This window comes from Vigna unguiculata, chromosome 9 (assembly GCF_004118075.2).
Source record: "Vigna unguiculata cultivar IT97K-499-35 chromosome 9, ASM411807v1, whole genome shotgun sequence".
In the NCBI taxonomy this organism is placed as follows: domain Eukaryota; kingdom Viridiplantae; phylum Streptophyta; class Magnoliopsida; order Fabales; family Fabaceae; genus Vigna; species Vigna unguiculata.
This window is the reverse complement of record NC_040287.1, coordinates 33,082,678-33,100,692: the sequence shown is the minus strand read 5'-3', so window position 1 is coordinate 33,100,692 and position 18,015 is coordinate 33,082,678. Positions and strand designations below refer to the sequence as shown.

Below are 18,015 nucleotides of genomic sequence, written 5' to 3'. Positions count from 1 at the left end.
CTATTACCGTTACCGCCGTTACTGTTACCGTTGTCGTACCTTTATTGTTACGTTATTGTTACTATTGCCGTTACCATTATCGTTACTATTACGGTACCGTTACCATTACCGTTACCCATTACCGGTTACCTGTTATCGTTATTCCATTATTGTTATTCCGTTACCGTTACTGTTACCTCGTTTATCGTTACCGTTACCGTTCTCGTTACCGTTACCGTTATCATTTTCGTTACCCCGTTACCGTTACCGTTATTGTTATCGTTACCGTTATCGTTACAGTTACCATTATCGTTACCATTATCGTAACCGTTATCGTTACCGTTACCGTTATCGTTACCGTTACCGTTACGTTATCTCGTTACCGTTGTCGTTACTGTTATCGTTATCGTTACCATTATCGTTACCGTTACCGTTACTGTTACCGTTATCGTTATCATTACCGTTACCGTTATCTCGTTATTCCGTTATCATTATCGTTACCGTTACTGTTATCGTTACCATTATTGTTATCGTTATTATTACTGTTACATCGTTACCATTACCGTTATCATTATCGTTATTGTTACCGTTGCCGTAACTGTTATCGTTTCCGTTACCGTTACCGTTACCCCGTTATCTTTACCTTTATCCGTTGCTGTTATTGTTACCGTTACCGTTACCGTTACCATTATCGTTATCGTTGTCGTTACCATTATCGTTGCCGTTACCGTTACCGTTGCCGTTATCGTTACCGTTACCATTATTGTTATTGTTACCGTTACCATGATCGTCACCGTTATCGTTATCGTTACCGTTATCCCGTTACCGTTATCGTTACTGTTACTGTTATTGTTACCTTTATAGTTACCGTTATCATTATCATTTTGTTACCGTTACCGTTGCCATAACTGTTGCCATTATTGTTTCCATTACCGTTACTGTTACTATTATCATTTTTGTTATCGTTATCGTTACCTCGCTATCTCGTTACCGTTACCATTATCGTTATTGTTACCGTTACCGTTGTCGTTGTCGTTACCGTTGCCGTTATCGTTATCATTACCGTTACCGCGCTACCGTTACTCTATCACGGTTATCGTTACCGTTATCGTTATAGTTACCTTACCATTATCGTTACCATTGTCGTTTTTCGTTATCGTTACCGGTTACTGTTACCGTTACCGTTATCATTTCCGTTATCATTACGATTATCGTTACCGTTACCATTATCATTACCGTTACCGTTACCGTTATCGTTACCATTATCGTTATCGTTCCCGTTACCGTTGCCCCGTTATCCCGTTACGGTTACGGTTATCGTTATCGTTATCGTTACTGTTATCATTACCGTTACCGTTACTGTTACCGTTACCCCGTTACCGTTACCGTTAGCGTTATTATTTCCGTTACCGTTACCCCGTTACCGTTATCGTCACGATTCGTTACATATGCTTTTAGACAAACATTTTCGCAATAAAAATTAGCATTGTATTTCAATTATATTTCGCCTATGGTAAGTGTAGTAAAAAATTTGGGATCAGTTTTAGTAAAAATGTTAAAGCAAGATGAAAATAGAAGACTCACATCGATCAATGTAAGTTTGAAAAGTGGTACAAATTTGTTATGTGTATTCGGATATAGGTTTAAATATGTTTTTTATTATCTAATTTTGAATGAAAATTGGAATTTGTTTCTATTCTAAATTTTTGTCTAATTTAATTCTCTAATTTTAGAAATGCGTAGATATAGAAATACTATCACTGTTATGTAACACGATGTCAACTTGACACGTGACAAATCTTTTAATTTTTTTTAGAGAATTAAAAAAAGTACTAACATTTTTAAAATTTATATTTAAATATAAAATAATTTAGATTTTAATATCTAAAACACCATAAAAATATTAATTGTTTTAGATTTAAATGTCAATTTTAATAAATATATTTTAATAATATTTTAAATAATTATAATGTATTTAACAATTGAATCTAAAAATTATATTTAATTTATGATTAAATATAATAATTTATAATTAAATTTCAAAAATCATTAATAAAAATATCAATTTTAATAAAAATATTAGTATTATATTTATAAAAAAATTAAATTAAATTTAGGCTTAAATTAGTAGAAGGACAAAATTAGTTCATTTTAATCAAAATTGAGACTAAATTGAATAACAATAAAAAAGATAGGGATTGAATTAATAAAAATAATGAATATAAAAACTAAATAAAACAAAAGAAAATAACATAACACGTGATATTGACATTAACATGTAATATAACAGTGACTTGACACGTAAATAATTTTTTTTTAATTTTTAAAAAATATAAAATATTGAAAAAAAATCAGAAAAACTATAAACACACACGTAACATGCAAGGTTGACTATTTAAATCCCCTTAAAAAAAATTAAATTGATAAAAGTTAAGACTTAATTAAACACAAAATCAAAATAAAGACAAATTAAAAAAAAAACCACAAAATAAATACCAAATATGTATCAAAACCTAATAATTATACACTTCGTAAAACTTTCAATATATTTTATTAAAATATTACTCAAAATAAGGGCATTCGCTAATAAAACTTAATTTCCAGCACAGACATTCAATGCGACCAGAAAAAGTATTTGATGCTTTCGTTTTTTAAGACTTTTTCAGAAGATGTTACCTGAGAATTTCTAAGTGTTTTTTCTTCTTACGTATGTTAGATCAGTTGGAAAGTCAAAATGTTTAGACAGAGTCCAACTTTGTTCTAATCGTAGGTTAGGTGTTTGTGAAATCGTGATACCATCCATAAACTAAACAAGAAGAAGAAGAAGAAGAAAAAAAAAAAAGAAAGGCATGGGCGATAAGGTGGAGACGCTTGGGAGATTAGCCCAGTGGAAAATCGACAACATTGGACTTTGTTCCTACCAAAAATCTGACCCTTTCAAGGTCGGAATCTGGAACTGGTAAGTCTGTTGCGTGTGTCTTTGTGTATTTGAACTGAATGAGTTTGGGTTGAGATTTTCACTTTGCACTTCACCAGGTACTTTTCAATTGTGAGGAATAAGTACCTCTTCATACATCTTTTTCCAGAACCTTCTCCGGTTTCTAAGGATCAACCTCCTTTTGCTCGATTCGTTCTTCGAGTCTCCAATTCTGGCTCATCTCGCAGCTTTCATATTTCCCCTGGTACCAATACTATGCATTAACATATTTTTTGTTCATTGCCTCTTAGCAAACCTTACTTTTTCATTGTAAGTGTTGCGTTTTCTTAAGTAGCTTGTGTGTTATGTGCATTTTAGTTGTAAATTATGGGAGAAAGAGTTTGCGTGTGGATGATTGATTTGGCCATTGGTGAAGAATTGCCTAATGTTGTATGAAATTAGGGAAATAAGTTTCATTCACTACTGTGTGACTGTAATTGGGGAATGCTTCCCAAAAGAGAGGGACGAGTGGTAGTAAGTGGTTAATGGGTGCATTGTCCTCTGGTTACTTTTACAAAGATAAATTGCTCAAGTTGTTCGGCAAATTCTCTGATTATCCCATCAGGACCAAATTAGTTTAGCAAGGACGAAGAGTAATTGACTGATTAACAATGACTATACCATAGTCTTGGAGCTTCAAGGTTATAGGTTATAATAAGGTACACGATCACAAGAGATAGTTTTTAGTTTTGATTTTTCAAATTTGAGAAGTTTCAACCAAATTGTGTTTTTCATTTCACAAATTTAACACTTACAGAAAATTTATGTTCATCCTGCCATGCCCCTTAAATTCAACTCAACCAGAATTTTCAAATCTAAGTTTATTTATCAGTAGGGCCTTGTTTTCATTTATACCTGAAGTTCTGAGCCTTATGACACGACCTCCTTGTCTTCTTTGTTTGCCAAGAAGAACGGAGATGATTTCATATTGTGATTTGCATTTTGCAACTCAAATTGGAAATACGAAGCTGAAATTGCAATTACCTGTAGCAGTTTTAAATTTATATTATATATAATGGAATGCTGCAGTTCAAGAAAAGCTGCTCAGGACACATGATGACTTTGTCTGGTCTGTGGAAACTACTTTTGTTGGTCGCTACACCATTGATGTTGAGTTTCTAGACCTGAAGATAAATGTGAGTTTCTATACATGATTATATTTTATTTTTATATGATATTGAGGTGCTATATATTATATATTTTCTTTAGAAATATACTAATTTCCCGTTAACTATTTACCTGTTTAGTAACACTTTCTGACATTCTTTTAAGAAATTATTTTCTTGGTTAAGATTTTGTTTGTGACACAAATCCTTCTTCACACACAATGAGGATCAAACAACACTACAATGTTGAAATAGCGATAGAACACAATATTAGCTTGTTTCGACACCTCATGCCTGAATCCACGAAACTTTTCATATTTATTCATGATTTCAAATGACATTACAAGATTTATGGACGAACTTGAAAAATCCTCAGTTATGAGTTTTCTAGACAAACTTATGAAACCTTCGATTACCAGTTTTTCTTGACAAATTTGATAAAACCTCACTTAGGCTGCTAGTTCTTCTCATATCAAGAACCATATCTTTGAATATAAACATCTCAAGTATTTGAAATTGAATATTTGAATTTCTATCCTTGCAGTTAAATTTTTTTAACTAACAATGAGACTATATTAGAAGAAAAAAAAGTGTATTGTTAGCAGATCTCTATAAATATAACCTGTGGCATGAATTTGGTTTGAGTTACTTTCCCAGCCATATTGCACTATCAATGGATTGAATTGTCCCCTGATCATTCTAAACTAGTTTAAGATTGTTCCTGCTTAACCTATGATCTTTCTTTTCGAACTTAGGGAGAAGAAACTAGTTCTGTTTGGCTATCTGATGGAAATGTGCAATCCGTTGCATCCCAAAGTAGCAGTCTTCGTGTCCTCTCTCGTATGCTTGATGAGGCTAAACATGCTGACCTAACCATCATGACTGCTGATGGCTCATTGAGAGCTCATAAGGCAGTTCTCTCAGCAAGTTCTCCAGTGTTCCAGAGCATGTTTCATCACAACCTGAAGGAAAAAGAGTCTTCTACAATCCATATAGAAGACATGTCACTTGAATCCTGCACGGCTCTTCTTAGTTTCTTGTATGGAACAATCAACAAAAAAGATTTCTCGAAACACCGGCTTGCATTGCTTGGAGCTGCTAATAAATATGACATTGGTGGTCTCAAAGACATCTGTGAGGAAAGCCTTCTGGAAGGTATCCACTCGAGAAATGTTCTTGAGATGCTACATGAGGCTTGGTTGTATCAATTGCCAAAGTTAAAGAATGGGTGTTTTGTGTACTTATTTGAATTTGGTAAGGTACATGATATGAAGGATGAAATGAATATTTTTTTCCAAAATGCGGATAGGGAGCTAATGCTTGAGATGTTTCAGGAGTTGCTTTCAGTTTCGAAACCATGTAAAAGTTAACTCATGGATCGTGTAAATTCTCTTTGGATGACCATAATCATTGTTTGCTCTTTCTACTTTTTATCATACAATGGTAGCTTTTCATAAAACTTATCTGCTTCTGCCTGAAGGCCCAGTGGTTAAAATGGTAAATGAAAGTATATTTGAGTCAGCATTTACTAGGTAAGTTATTTAGTATGAATTAGAATGAGTATTTATAATGTTAATTTTGGATGATTTTAGTTTTTCAATCATTTTTGTTAAAATTAAGTTTAAAGCAAAGTGACTTATGTGCTGTGATTTCCATTTCAAAACTGTGGTAAAACTTAGTCATGAGAAAAAATTTAGTACATATATTTTTGTTGATATAAAATTTCCATCCTAACAAAGATTTTGTCCCTCTTTTTAGTCACACTTGCATTTAGACACACTCTTGATTATGATAAACAATCGCCAAACATGGTTTGCCGAATTCCGATTCACAGTTCCAAAAGCTAGTTTGGCTAGTACAAATGTGCCCCTAACCATGCTATTACTATTTGATGCAAAAGACTATTATGGTGTGTTTAAATGAGTCAATTGAACAGAGTAATTAATTTATTTGAAGAATTTGAAACTCTTTCAAAAAAAATGATATGTTTAGATGAAAAAAATAAAAAGGAATTGAAATTAAGGATTTTTAAGAATGTATTTCAAATAATTAAAATAGGAAATTTTGAAATTCACTTCAAAAAGAAAGAAATTGAAATTTAAAGAAATTGAAATTTTCTAAGTTGTGGAATTGCTCGTGTGTTAAGACAAAAAAAGTTCACAAATCCAAAAGGTGAAGTCGGGTTGGGTAGAAGATTAAGACAAGTCGGCTCGGATTGAAGGTCGAGCCGAGCCAGCCTGGGCTGGGCTAGGCCAGACGTCAAGCCGGGTCGGGCCAGACTAAATGTCGAGTTAGGCCAGGTCGGGCTGAAAGTCAAGACGGGTTAACCCGAGTCAAAAGTTGAGTTGTGCCAACTTCGACAGAAGGTCGACCCAAGCAGGGTCGAGCTAAAGGTCCAATTGGGTTGGCTTTTGCTGAAGCTCGAGTCAGGTCAATTTGGGCTGAAGATCAAGTCAGATCAATCCAGGTTGAAGCTCAAGTTGGGTCGGCCCAAGTCGAAGCTTGAGCTGGGCTGACATGTGTTGAAGGCTGAGTCAACTCGGCCTAGGCCGAAGTTTGAGTTGGGCTAGTCGAGCTGAAGGTTGAGTTGGGTCTGTCCGGTCCGAAGGTCGAGATAGACTGAAGGTCGAGTCGGGTCAAAGGTTGAGTCAGGTTTGAACTTTGGTTTACTGCTCAATTTGCATTACAACATATTGTTTACGTGTGTGTGTGTGTATATATATATATATATATATATATATATATATATATATATATATATTCCTTGACATCCAATTCTATTCCTCTATAGTCTAGTATCACTACCACTTGCACTCTAATATGCTTATGCATACAATTGATATCATAGCAAAAGAGAAACACAAACAACAACTAGAAAAGAGTAAAGTAGTGATGATTTCAAGCAACCAAAATTTGTAATTTGATATACTATAAAATTTACTAACACTCAAATTATTGATCCATCCTCATTCCAATTCAACCGTATTGTTATAGACTCTAAACATACCCACTCTAGACTTAATTATGGAATACTTATGCATTGAATTAAATACTCGTGAAGTTCTGCACTTGTCATGTAATCATGAAATAAAATGTCGCAATCGACCCCAATTTACCATGTCTCAATCCCTCATGACAAGGTTAATCCATTGATAACATCGTCAAAAGTAAGCCCCCCGTCTCAAGTCCCGCTATAGGAACCTCCTTCAATTCTCACAATCTAATCTTTATTCTCTATATGAATGTGTAAGTTTATTAAAGTTAGGATCACTTCACAATATGGATCCTTACTCAATGCATAACACTAGACTAATTGATATAACATTCGTCATTAGAAACACCATATCAATACATAAACACAATTCTCATAACATTTCAAATTCAATCATTCCATTTTCTCATCGTATTCAACATCATTTATAGAGAGTATTCCTCAAACATCACACCCATTCTTAAAAGATCACATCTCAAACTCCATGCATTAATTCACCAAAACCACCCAGTGGAAATAGAGGGGCGCCTAGTTTGGCTCAGCCAGAGAGCTCCCTAGGAGAAAATTTTGAATTCATGCCTAATGGGTTGATATTTTTGCCTCGTTAGTTGTTAAGCAGAACCCACTCTCATCTTTCTAGAATCAATTCTCCCTTCCATTTTACGCCATTTCCAATGTTATTCTCGTGTTCATTTTATGTCATTTTCATAATGCAGGAGGTCGTGCATCTCCCATGAACAATGGTGATCTCGTGTTGTTGGTGATCTTGAGATGTGGAGGTACCCCTAATTATCGCGTTGTGGTGGTTGGTTGTGTATGGTTAGCATGCTAGAGAAGAAGAAAGAATTTTGAGAAAGAATGAGGAGCTCTTGAAAATAATAATAATAATAATAATAATAATAATAATAATAATAATAATATTATTATTATTATTATTATTATTATTATTATGTTAAAAATAAAAATAATTATTATTATCATATTCATACATTTACATTAACTTCAAACTATATCATTTAATTTAAAATAATTTCATAAAATGATATTAATACTATTTTTATATAAACTTATCCCATCTATTTAATTTAAACTTAATACAAACCAATATTATTTTAATTGAATGTAATTCCATAAATTCTTATTTTTTTTTAATTTGATATAAACACCTATTTCATTATAATAATAATAATAAATAATAATATTGTTATTAACAATTATAATAATATACAAATTATACTTACAAAATTTAATTCAATACAAATCCCTTTTTATTTTAATATGATTTAATCAATTTTAACTTTTTTATTTTATTTTAAATAAGAACTTATATTTCATTTTAACATAATTTACACTAATTGCATTTAAATTTAATTTACATTTATCTTTAAGGATAAAATAATAATAATCTAATTTTATCCATTAAAATATTTTTTAATCTTCAAATCCATCACATCAGTGGCAGAACTTTGAAGGTAGGAGACTTTTGCTCCCCAAGTTTTTTTTTTTTTAATTTTAGTATGTATTTTATATTTGACACCCTAAAATTTTTTTATATATTTATCTAGGCACTCTCGACATATTTTTTGAAGATTCGCCACGACATTACATCACTCGTCAACTTTCATATTAAATCCGTGCATCTCACCTTTCATTCACCTCTTTGTCCTCTCAAATCTATTCTCCCAAATCATCTTCAAAACTAAACACGACATTAGGGTGGTAGCCAACATTATAGTCACTGGAGTGCATTGACTTTAGATCCCAAGGTCCTAGCGATACCAACTCATTGCACATCATCATATCAGGAAACCAGTGAACATGAACATCTCAACTTCCACTATTTCAAACAACATTTATGCAGATACCCAATTTAACATAATTCTCATTCACCAGAAATTCATTCAACATAGTTCTTCATAAATTGTATCAATCAAGCAACTCAAACCAAATCAATCATACAATCTAATCGAGTATGAAGCTATAAACCAACAAGTACAACAATCAAGAATTGATATTAGTTTCCCTTACCTCAGCTTTAACTCAAAGTTGTTCCTTAGAGTTCTATTTTTTACAGGATGATATAACTATACAAACCAAACTTGAATTAGAAATTTAAGCATATCCTTATGATTATAGACAAAATAATATTCAATTTAAGCTATTTTGAATCATAACTCACTTGTAACTCAAAATGCAAATTGACCTCAGAAAAGGGACAAAAAGTGAACTTGTTATGGTTTTCCTTCTCATCGGATAGATGTGTACAGTTATTTCCTTAGATCAATCCTATAGCTTTTAATTTTCGAAAGGATGAAAAATAAGGTTAGAATTATAAAAAAATAAAAAATAACTTTAGAAAGAAGTTATACAAAGATGATATTTTTTAGAAAATACAACTCAATTAATATAAATTATATTTACAACTTTGAAATTTTATTAATAACATACTTGAGTGTGATCTTTAAAAATCATCTATACTTCTAGACTAATTTACAATATCAACCTTCCATCGATAATGTTTTACATCACAATCACCACAAATATAAACATTTCAATGTCATCACTTATGTTGTGTTTTTTTGGGTGGATGTACTATTCACAAGGAATGAGAAGAGATGATTAGGAGGTGAGTAATGTGTTCTTTTAGAGGTGATATAAGGTGATGGAAGGAGATGATTAGAGGGATTGACTGAAAATTCAATCTCACCATCTATAGTGAGATTAGGGGGTGACAAGCTGGATTTACCAAATTATCCTTCATTATTTAATTTTTGTTACATGTGATTTGGCGGTTAAAATCAATACACGTGGTTTTAGTTCACATTCTTAATTCTATGTTAACGATAATAATAATTTATTATGGTTATAATAAAAATTTATTACTTCTAAAATTACTATTAAAAAGAAAAAAGTTTCCATGTAAATTAATTATTTTCCACCTTATATATTAAATTTATTTTTATACAAAATATATTGTATCATTCATTTTTTATAAATATTTTTTTTATATTTTCAATCATTCAATAAAATTTATAAAATAATTTTAAATTATTTATATATAATTTTATATTATCTATAACAATAGGGACATTTTGGTAATCTAACTTTTTTTTTCTATTAAAAGTTTTTTTAATATATCATAATAGTCCATTCAGTCATAAATTTTTAGAAACTTTACTCTCTAATCTACTCTAGAATCACCTTTGAATCACTTAAAAGAAACAACATCAACTTCAACCTCTAATCCTTTCGATCTTGACCTCTCTCTCTCTAATCCTTCTTCTCAAGAAAACACAACCTTAAACTTAACATAGAGGAAGAAGTACCAATGTAGCATTTAAGTTCGGTGGATTTTGCACATGATCAAGTTTGGCGGTGTAATACGACATATCTTGATGGCTTGGTGGGGAGTTTAAGATAATTAATAATACACCATAATTTGTTGTCTCTCAACAAGTTCTAAAATTACAATTGAACCACGTAAAAAAATGTAATAATAACAATAAGTGGGTCTAGATAAGATATTATAGCATTTGTTTTCAAACTTGTATTTCAAAAATATATCTGTAGTTGTCCTATGTCTACATGATTATTGTAGTTGAATATAATATATACACGTACGTGTTATTCTCAATTATGGATAAACTTGATCATTAAATTAATAATTAATAAAATAGATAATTAAGTTTTAATAATTAATAAAATTATATATAAAAGATTATACATATATATAAATATACTATTATTTTTTAGTGTAACATTTTATTGCGGAAATTAAAGTGAACTTTCTCAAATTTGAGCGCAATTATTTGATTGTTTGCTTAACATAGTACAAACCCGAAATATTACGATTGTACCTTACTACTAATATCATCTGGAACTGTAACGTCCCATTTAATTATTAAACCAAATTAAAGGAAACGTCACGCGATAAAGTATAGCAGCGTAGTATTAGGGTCCTTAACGCAACCCCTACAACCTGGCACACCACGATGCCAACATAAACCAGATACAATTCTAACAAAAAGGTGTAGAGTAAGAAATCATAAGACGATACAGGGGCCGTAGCCCTAAACCCTAAAGAAATCATGAATAAAACGACTTCAGCCCAGATGGCTAAGCTGCTGAATCACCATTCCCTTGCTGACCACGAGAATCTCGCCCATCTGCTCCCATCAACCAAGTCAATGATCATCGCAAGAAAGAAGAACTACATACAAGACAACCATACAACAACCAAGGTAAGCTAGAGCCAACAACTTATGCATCATACAGTCCAATATATATATTCATCATCTCGTATCCATGTAACAACCAAACATGTTATGACTCTTCACTCAATACACTACGACTCGACTCGACTCATCCGGATACGTATAACTTAGTCGGATTCAGCGGATGCTTGCACTTGTGGTGGATACCTCTGCTCGACCCTGAGCTGCTCACCCCCGAGCTATGCGTTACAAGTGTTACGATGAATCAAATCTCCCTCACCACAAGGTTAGCCCTTGATGAATTTCAGGCCTCCTGCTACTCTCACCACAGGGGTCAGACCGCTCTAAGTGAGACTAACTGGCCCCTTAGAGTGTCAGGATGCAGTCCTTACCTTGAATCCTTACCTAGTTATACAGATGGGGCACCACCATGGACATCCACTAACAGGGGTCTTGGAATTACGTCCCGACCACTGAAGCGCGACCCCAGAGGTCTCACCTAGAGACCCCAAGGAATTTATACGCTGACACGGACCAACATTCATAGCTCAGAAATAAACAAACATAAAATCATATTTACATTTCCATACCAACCCTTGAGATTAATTCCTCATACGCATCATATCTCGAATTCATACCTCTGATCATCACCACTCCATGAATCTAGGGCCTCATCTCATATTAATCACGTGTCCCTTTAGTTCCATACCACTCATTCATTTCACATGCCAATATCATACCCAACCCGTCATACGCAATTCATGAATCATGCCAAACATACCTCATGTTCCATTATATACATATCACTCATCATACAATCATACTCAACCAAAACAGATCATTCAGGAACAACCAAACATCCAATCGCAGCACTGTCTCGCCCAGCACCTCGCTCAGGCTGAGGGGTCTCGCTCAGGCGAGCCACCCCCTCCGCCTAGGCGAGGGCACAAGGACAAGAGCATGAGCAACGCGGGATCTCGCTTAGGCGAGATCCCTCTCGCCTGGGCGAGTTGCCTGCTCGCTCAAAAGCCACAGCGGGTCGCCTGGGCGACCATTCGTGGGAAAAAGGCTTAGGCGAGCCTATGTTAATCTCGCCTAGGCGAGACTAGCTCGCTTGGGCGAGTTTATCAGTGCCCGCCACTGTTTTCACCTGCAACAGACGCAAATACGTACCACAAGCAACAATCCCACCGCATCATACATCCATATCAACAGGCAAACACAAGAAGATCACCAACCACATAAAATAGCAACTCGTACCAAACAAACCGAGGGTCCTAGCTTCCCTTACCTGGAATGGGTTTGCGCGGGACTTCTACACTGAAATAGGGAGCACAACAGCTCTAGAACCCAACTCGCAAACTGGAACAGCAAGGTGAGCAGAACAATGGCCAAGATGGAACGTGAATCGGAAGAACGCCGAAACCCTAGCAGAACTCTAGTGCGTAAGGGAAAGGTGACGGCTGCTGTGTTTCTGCGAGAGTGAGAGCGAGTGTGAAATTAGGACAGACCTAAGGATTTTATATGTTGGGCCGGCCTTAGACCCACTTACAAGGGCAGCCCACTAACTGTATGGCAGAAATAAAATGGGGGCCTTACATTAACAACTCTTGGCCTCCAATAGTTTGAGGAGGTCATGCAACATACAGTTCATGAAAAAAAAAATCACTTTTTTTTAGTGAAGGTTACCTCAAGATATTTTTTATATTTATCAATATAATTTAAAAGAAATATTTGGAAAAGAGAAATTTCACATCAATATAATTTTTTTATGCAATTAAAAATATATTTTATTACTTTTTAATTCAAATTATATTTTATCTTTATTATATATACTAAGTAAAACGACATGTGAAAACGTGTGTCTTCTTATTTTCATTATAAGTAATTAATTTAATTAAAAATGATTAAATTTAAATAAAAAATCATTTAAAAGAATAAAATAAGTTTAAATAGAATAATTTAAAAAATAAAATAATAAAGTAATTATTTTAAATTTTATTTAAAAGATAAAATGGAAAAAAATTATATACACCAAAAGAAATCTTTTATATATATATATATATATATATATATATATATATATATATTAATGATTTCTTAGGATAGATTTTTGTTTATCAGAAATGGTCTATTTAGAGCATTTGTGATATGCATTGATTAGTTGTGTACCTATCTCTTGGATCTCTTATATTTTTTTGTATCACTTTCATAATAAATGGTTTTGGTTTCTGCAATCTATGGATAGAAGGATATATATGTCATGATTATTTATACCTCAATAATTGTTGATCACACTCAAAACCCTACATCAAATAAAATTGCTTTAATTGAATTCAATAAGATAAGGTATTGATTCGTTTATTCCTTAATAACTTGAAAGACCATTTTTTGTTCTCCTTTACATTGAACGAAAATTTCTTTACTAGAGAAAATTTGAAGGGAAAGTAAAGTACAATAGCTGATAGAAAAGGAAAAGAAATATATTAATTTAAATAGTATTATTAAATATATAAACAGATTTCTCTGTTTTTCCATTTTTCACAAATCAGATGATAATGGAATATTTCTTCCCTTTTTCCTTTTTGTCCAATTTACGATTCATAGTTCAGATAAACATCAGTGCAGAAATTTTGATCATTAACGCAACCCAACGAAAATAAAGTTGTTATTTCCGTAAAGCAACAGAGAAACCAAAAAAGGAATTCTTGCGGGGATCAAATACTCCCCCACTCGTCGCAATGGATATTCAATGTTTAATTTTTTTTTTCCAGAAATTCTTATTAAATAGGAAATTAAAAGAAAACTAATATAAACTAAAACTAATTTATGTATAAGTTAAAAATTATATTTTAAAAGTATAAAGTATTTTTATATACAATTTAATTTTAATTTATTGTTTTTTTAATTTTTTTGATAAAATAAATTTAAATATCCTCTTTGCCACATTATGTCACCATTTTTCCTTGTCTTCTTCCTTGCGCTTCGTGCGAATTTAGGTATAACTTTTAACCATGCAATACAACAACTTTGTATCCTCTCGTAAGTTGAATGATGTTATAATTATTTTACTTTTTTTTTAATATTATGGTTAAAATACTCCGTTGGTCCTCGTTTTGGTTCAGAAATCTCAAATTGGTCATCGTATTTTAATTAGTCTCAATTTCGTCCTCATTTTTGTAATTCAGTATTAAATCAGAACAATCAGTAACAGTGTTAAATTTTTTAACGTTATCTTGGTTTTGATTTTCTGACGTGGCGTTATGTATTATTTTTCAGAATGGCACAGTGACTGCGTGGACTGAATTAAAAATAACATAGTGCTTGAAAAATCCTAAATGTTGTAATTAGGGAATTAGGGATTGGATTGGGAAAATCAGTGTGATTGCGTGAATTTGCAGCCAACAACTTCTTCACTTCCACCCTATCAAACGAAACAAAAAACCCCCAATTGCAAAATTAGGTTTTCCAAAACCAAAATACAAAAACAACATCCACAAAAAACAGAACTAAATTCATTTTCATATCTCATACCTTGAACTTTGGGCATCCCCAAAATTTTCTCCCCCTGTTCTTAGCAGTTCTAACAGTTCTCATGGTTGCCTTCTCACCGCAATAGCAAAGAGATGCGAAATCGAACCTCCTCCCCACACCCCCATGAGAAGAAACGGTAGAATTTTTCATTCCCCAACCATTGCAAGTGCAGGACGAGGACGAGCAAGAATGAGAGGGAGACATTACCGGTGCAGGACGAGCAAAACGGAGGAGACCACAAACCTTCCGCACCCTCTTTCAAATTCAAACACTTACCCTCTCCCAATATTACCTTCTTAAAAGAGAAGACAACAATGGTTGTTTAAGGTGCCAACCACAACTCATTGACACGTAAGATTGAACATTACAGCCACATCATCACATATAAATGTCGTTTACCAACAGTTAACGATTGCCCTGATTTAATACTGAATTACAAAAACGAGGACGAAATTGAGACCAATTAAAATACGAGGACCAATTTGAGATTTCTGAACTAAAACGAGGACCAACGGAGTATTTTAACCTAATATTATTGTAATAATATAAGTGTGGAGTGGTCGATTTGATTCATGACTCAGGTAGACTGCAATACACTTATAAAATAAGATGTTTTTTATTTGTCTGTAATGTATTGGAAAAGTTTCAATTCCCAAAAACTCTTATTTAAATTAGGTTAACAGTAAAGTAAATTTGAATTACAACAAGATTTCGGCTAACTTTCAAATGTTTATCATAATTATACGAGTCATTAAAATATTTTAAATTGCACTTGTGACGATTTCCAAACTCTGCAGAGTTTTAGGCACAAGGGGTATTTATCCAACCACTCCCAAGATAAGCTCCATCACGTCTATGACGAATCAGGTCCATAGACCAGGACCTCCTGCTACTCCCCCGACGTAATCCATCATACTCTACATGAGTCTTAATGGTTACTAGGAGCGTCAGGATGCCACCAATATGAGTCCTCATGCCCTTACATTTACTAAAACCATTTTCCTTAGAATTTTTCTTGAAATCCTAACTCCAACACATTCTCATTCATACCAATTTCACACTCAATTCCATCACACTGACTATCATGCATAAGGATCACATACAAGACCAGCCATTATCATATTAATGCAATTAATACAATATCAATTAGTCAAAAACAGTGAAGGAGCTAACTTCTGCAGGGAAACTCGCTTAGGCTAGAGGGTCTCGCCTAAGCTAGAGAGTTTGTCTCGCTTAGGCGAGCTGCTCTCGCCTGGGCGAGACCTCTTACAGTGGCAAAATAAAATCTTGGGCGAACTCTCGTTCAGGCTAAACTGGCTCGCCTAGATGAGAAGTTATCTCGCTCAGGCGACTCCGGCTCGCCTAGGTGAGATTTCACGCAGTGATAGAGGTGCTCTTCTGGTATTTTCGCTCAGGCGAGAGCAGCTCGCCTGGGCGAAACTACCAGGAAATCACATATGTTCTTCACATGCAGGCTCGCTCAGAATCATCCAACACCCAATTTCACACACAGGCAATTTCAAACATGAATTGAACACACAATCAAGCAATTCAATCACTCATGAACACATTTCATACGAAATTTGGGTGAAAAGTCAGCTTCCCTTACCTATCTTTGGGTGAATACTTGAGTGAAGACAACCTAAGAGAGGAGAAGCAGAATTCCTCAGCTTGACCTAGAAGAATTCATCATCCAGCCACATGAGAGGGAGGGGGTTTGGGTATCTGTTTTTGGAAAACTTGGAAAAGAAGGGTATTGCATATACTATTTGAAACTTGATTGAAATGTTAAAATTCAGCCAAACTTATTCAATATGACATAACTTAACTTGGGTTCAACTTATTCCAAAATTGTTAGACATGAATCTAACTTAAACTTGGTCCAATATAGACATGACTTGACTCAATTTGATGTGAGTCTGACTCTACTCTTTCTAATGTAGAAACACACTTTTTCTAAACTGACATGTACCTGAGTCCACTTGACTCAATATAACTTTGACTTGACATGGGTTTAACTTAACTCGGTTTGACCTGAGCTCGATTTAACCTGATCTAAACTCAACTTGATTGAACTTAAATCTAACTTGACTTGAATCGGATTTGACTTGACTTGTCTTAACCTTGACTAGACCTGACATGGATACACATGGACTTAGTCTTACCTAAACCGATTCAGCATGACTTGGGCCAACACATAGCAACCCAAACCCAACTTATTCATTTAGGAATCAAATTGCCAAATTAAAATTAAAGCAACGAAAAATGGATCTCTAGTAAATGATCTTGTTCGAATTTTAAAAGGATAGTACTATATTATATTAATTTATTTGTGTATAAAAATAGAAATGCAAATGCAATAGACTTGGTGACTACTACGAGTGTGTCTGAAAATATCTAAAGTCATTGAAAACAAATTTGATTAAGTTTATTTATTTATTTAGTAAGTAACTAGTTTTCGTGTTACTTTGTATTACTCTTAGTAGCAGCGAATAATTTATTTGTCCCATCGTAACTCTTTAGTTTTGTGAGATAATCCTTTGATATTTTTGAGAGTTTCAAAAAATTAAAATTGTTATATATAAGCAAACCAGCTTATAATTAAAAAACAACTAATTTTGAGGTTAGATATATCTTATTACCAAATCTACTCGTTTGTCTTGTTGTACAATGCAAAGAAAAAATATTGCATTGCTTTTTGATAAAATGAATTAATATCCTTATCAGATTTTTCCTTTTCTGGTGCAATTAATAGAAACTATGAAATAATATTGTACTGAAAACAAAGTTATTTATTCACTATAATTAACTACTTTTTCTGTTAGCAGTTAAGCTACAACCAATCATTATTCAATCGCCGTTCTTACTGTAAACGGGAAAGAACACCAAAATCTGACGACAAAAAGTTGTATTTCACCTTAAAAGAATTCTTTAGTTGTACATAAAACGAAAAAAAAAATACATAAAGGAGATAGTCACATGTAATGCAAACATACATAAATCCTTTGATGCAGAAATAATACAACTTAACAAAAAGTAATTATAGTAATTAACCACGTTTTTTTATTCAAAAATTCGAGAAAAATTGATTCAGTGTTGTATCAATCAATTGAAATGCATTGAAAAGAATCCCGAAATTGGTTTCTTATACGTTAAACCATGTGATGTGGGCCTGTCGGGTAAATTAATTATTTACATTATTTAACTAATTCT

General features: G+C 33.2%; 1 protein-coding gene across 1 annotated transcript; it reads left to right on the top strand.

Annotated features, from left to right (window-relative positions):
• Positions 1-2,608: 2,608 nt before the first annotated feature.
• LOC114196287 (BTB/POZ domain-containing protein At1g21780-like) lies at positions 2,609-5,500 on the top strand. Its single transcript, XM_028086885.1, has 4 exons — positions 2,609-2,938; positions 3,016-3,161; positions 3,986-4,092; positions 4,818-5,500. Exons 1-4 carry the CDS (start codon positions 2,829-2,831, stop codon positions 5,430-5,432), a joined length of 978 nt encoding a protein of 325 aa, XP_027942686.1. The 5' UTR covers positions 2,609-2,828; the 3' UTR covers positions 5,433-5,500.
• Positions 5,501-18,015: the final 12,515 nt, after the last annotated feature.

Coding starts and splice junctions, on each gene's coding strand:
- LOC114196287 (XM_028086885.1), top strand. CDS start 2,829: ATGGGCGATAAGGTGGAGACGCTTGGGAGATTAGCCCAGTGGAAAATC. Junction 3,162..3,985: donor CAGCTTTCATATTTCCCCTG/GTACCAATACTA, acceptor GGAATGCTGCAG/TTCAAGAAAAGCTGCTCAGG. Junction 4,093..4,817: donor TTCTAGACCTGAAGATAAAT/GTGAGTTTCTAT, acceptor TTTCGAACTTAG/GGAGAAGAAACTAGTTCTGT.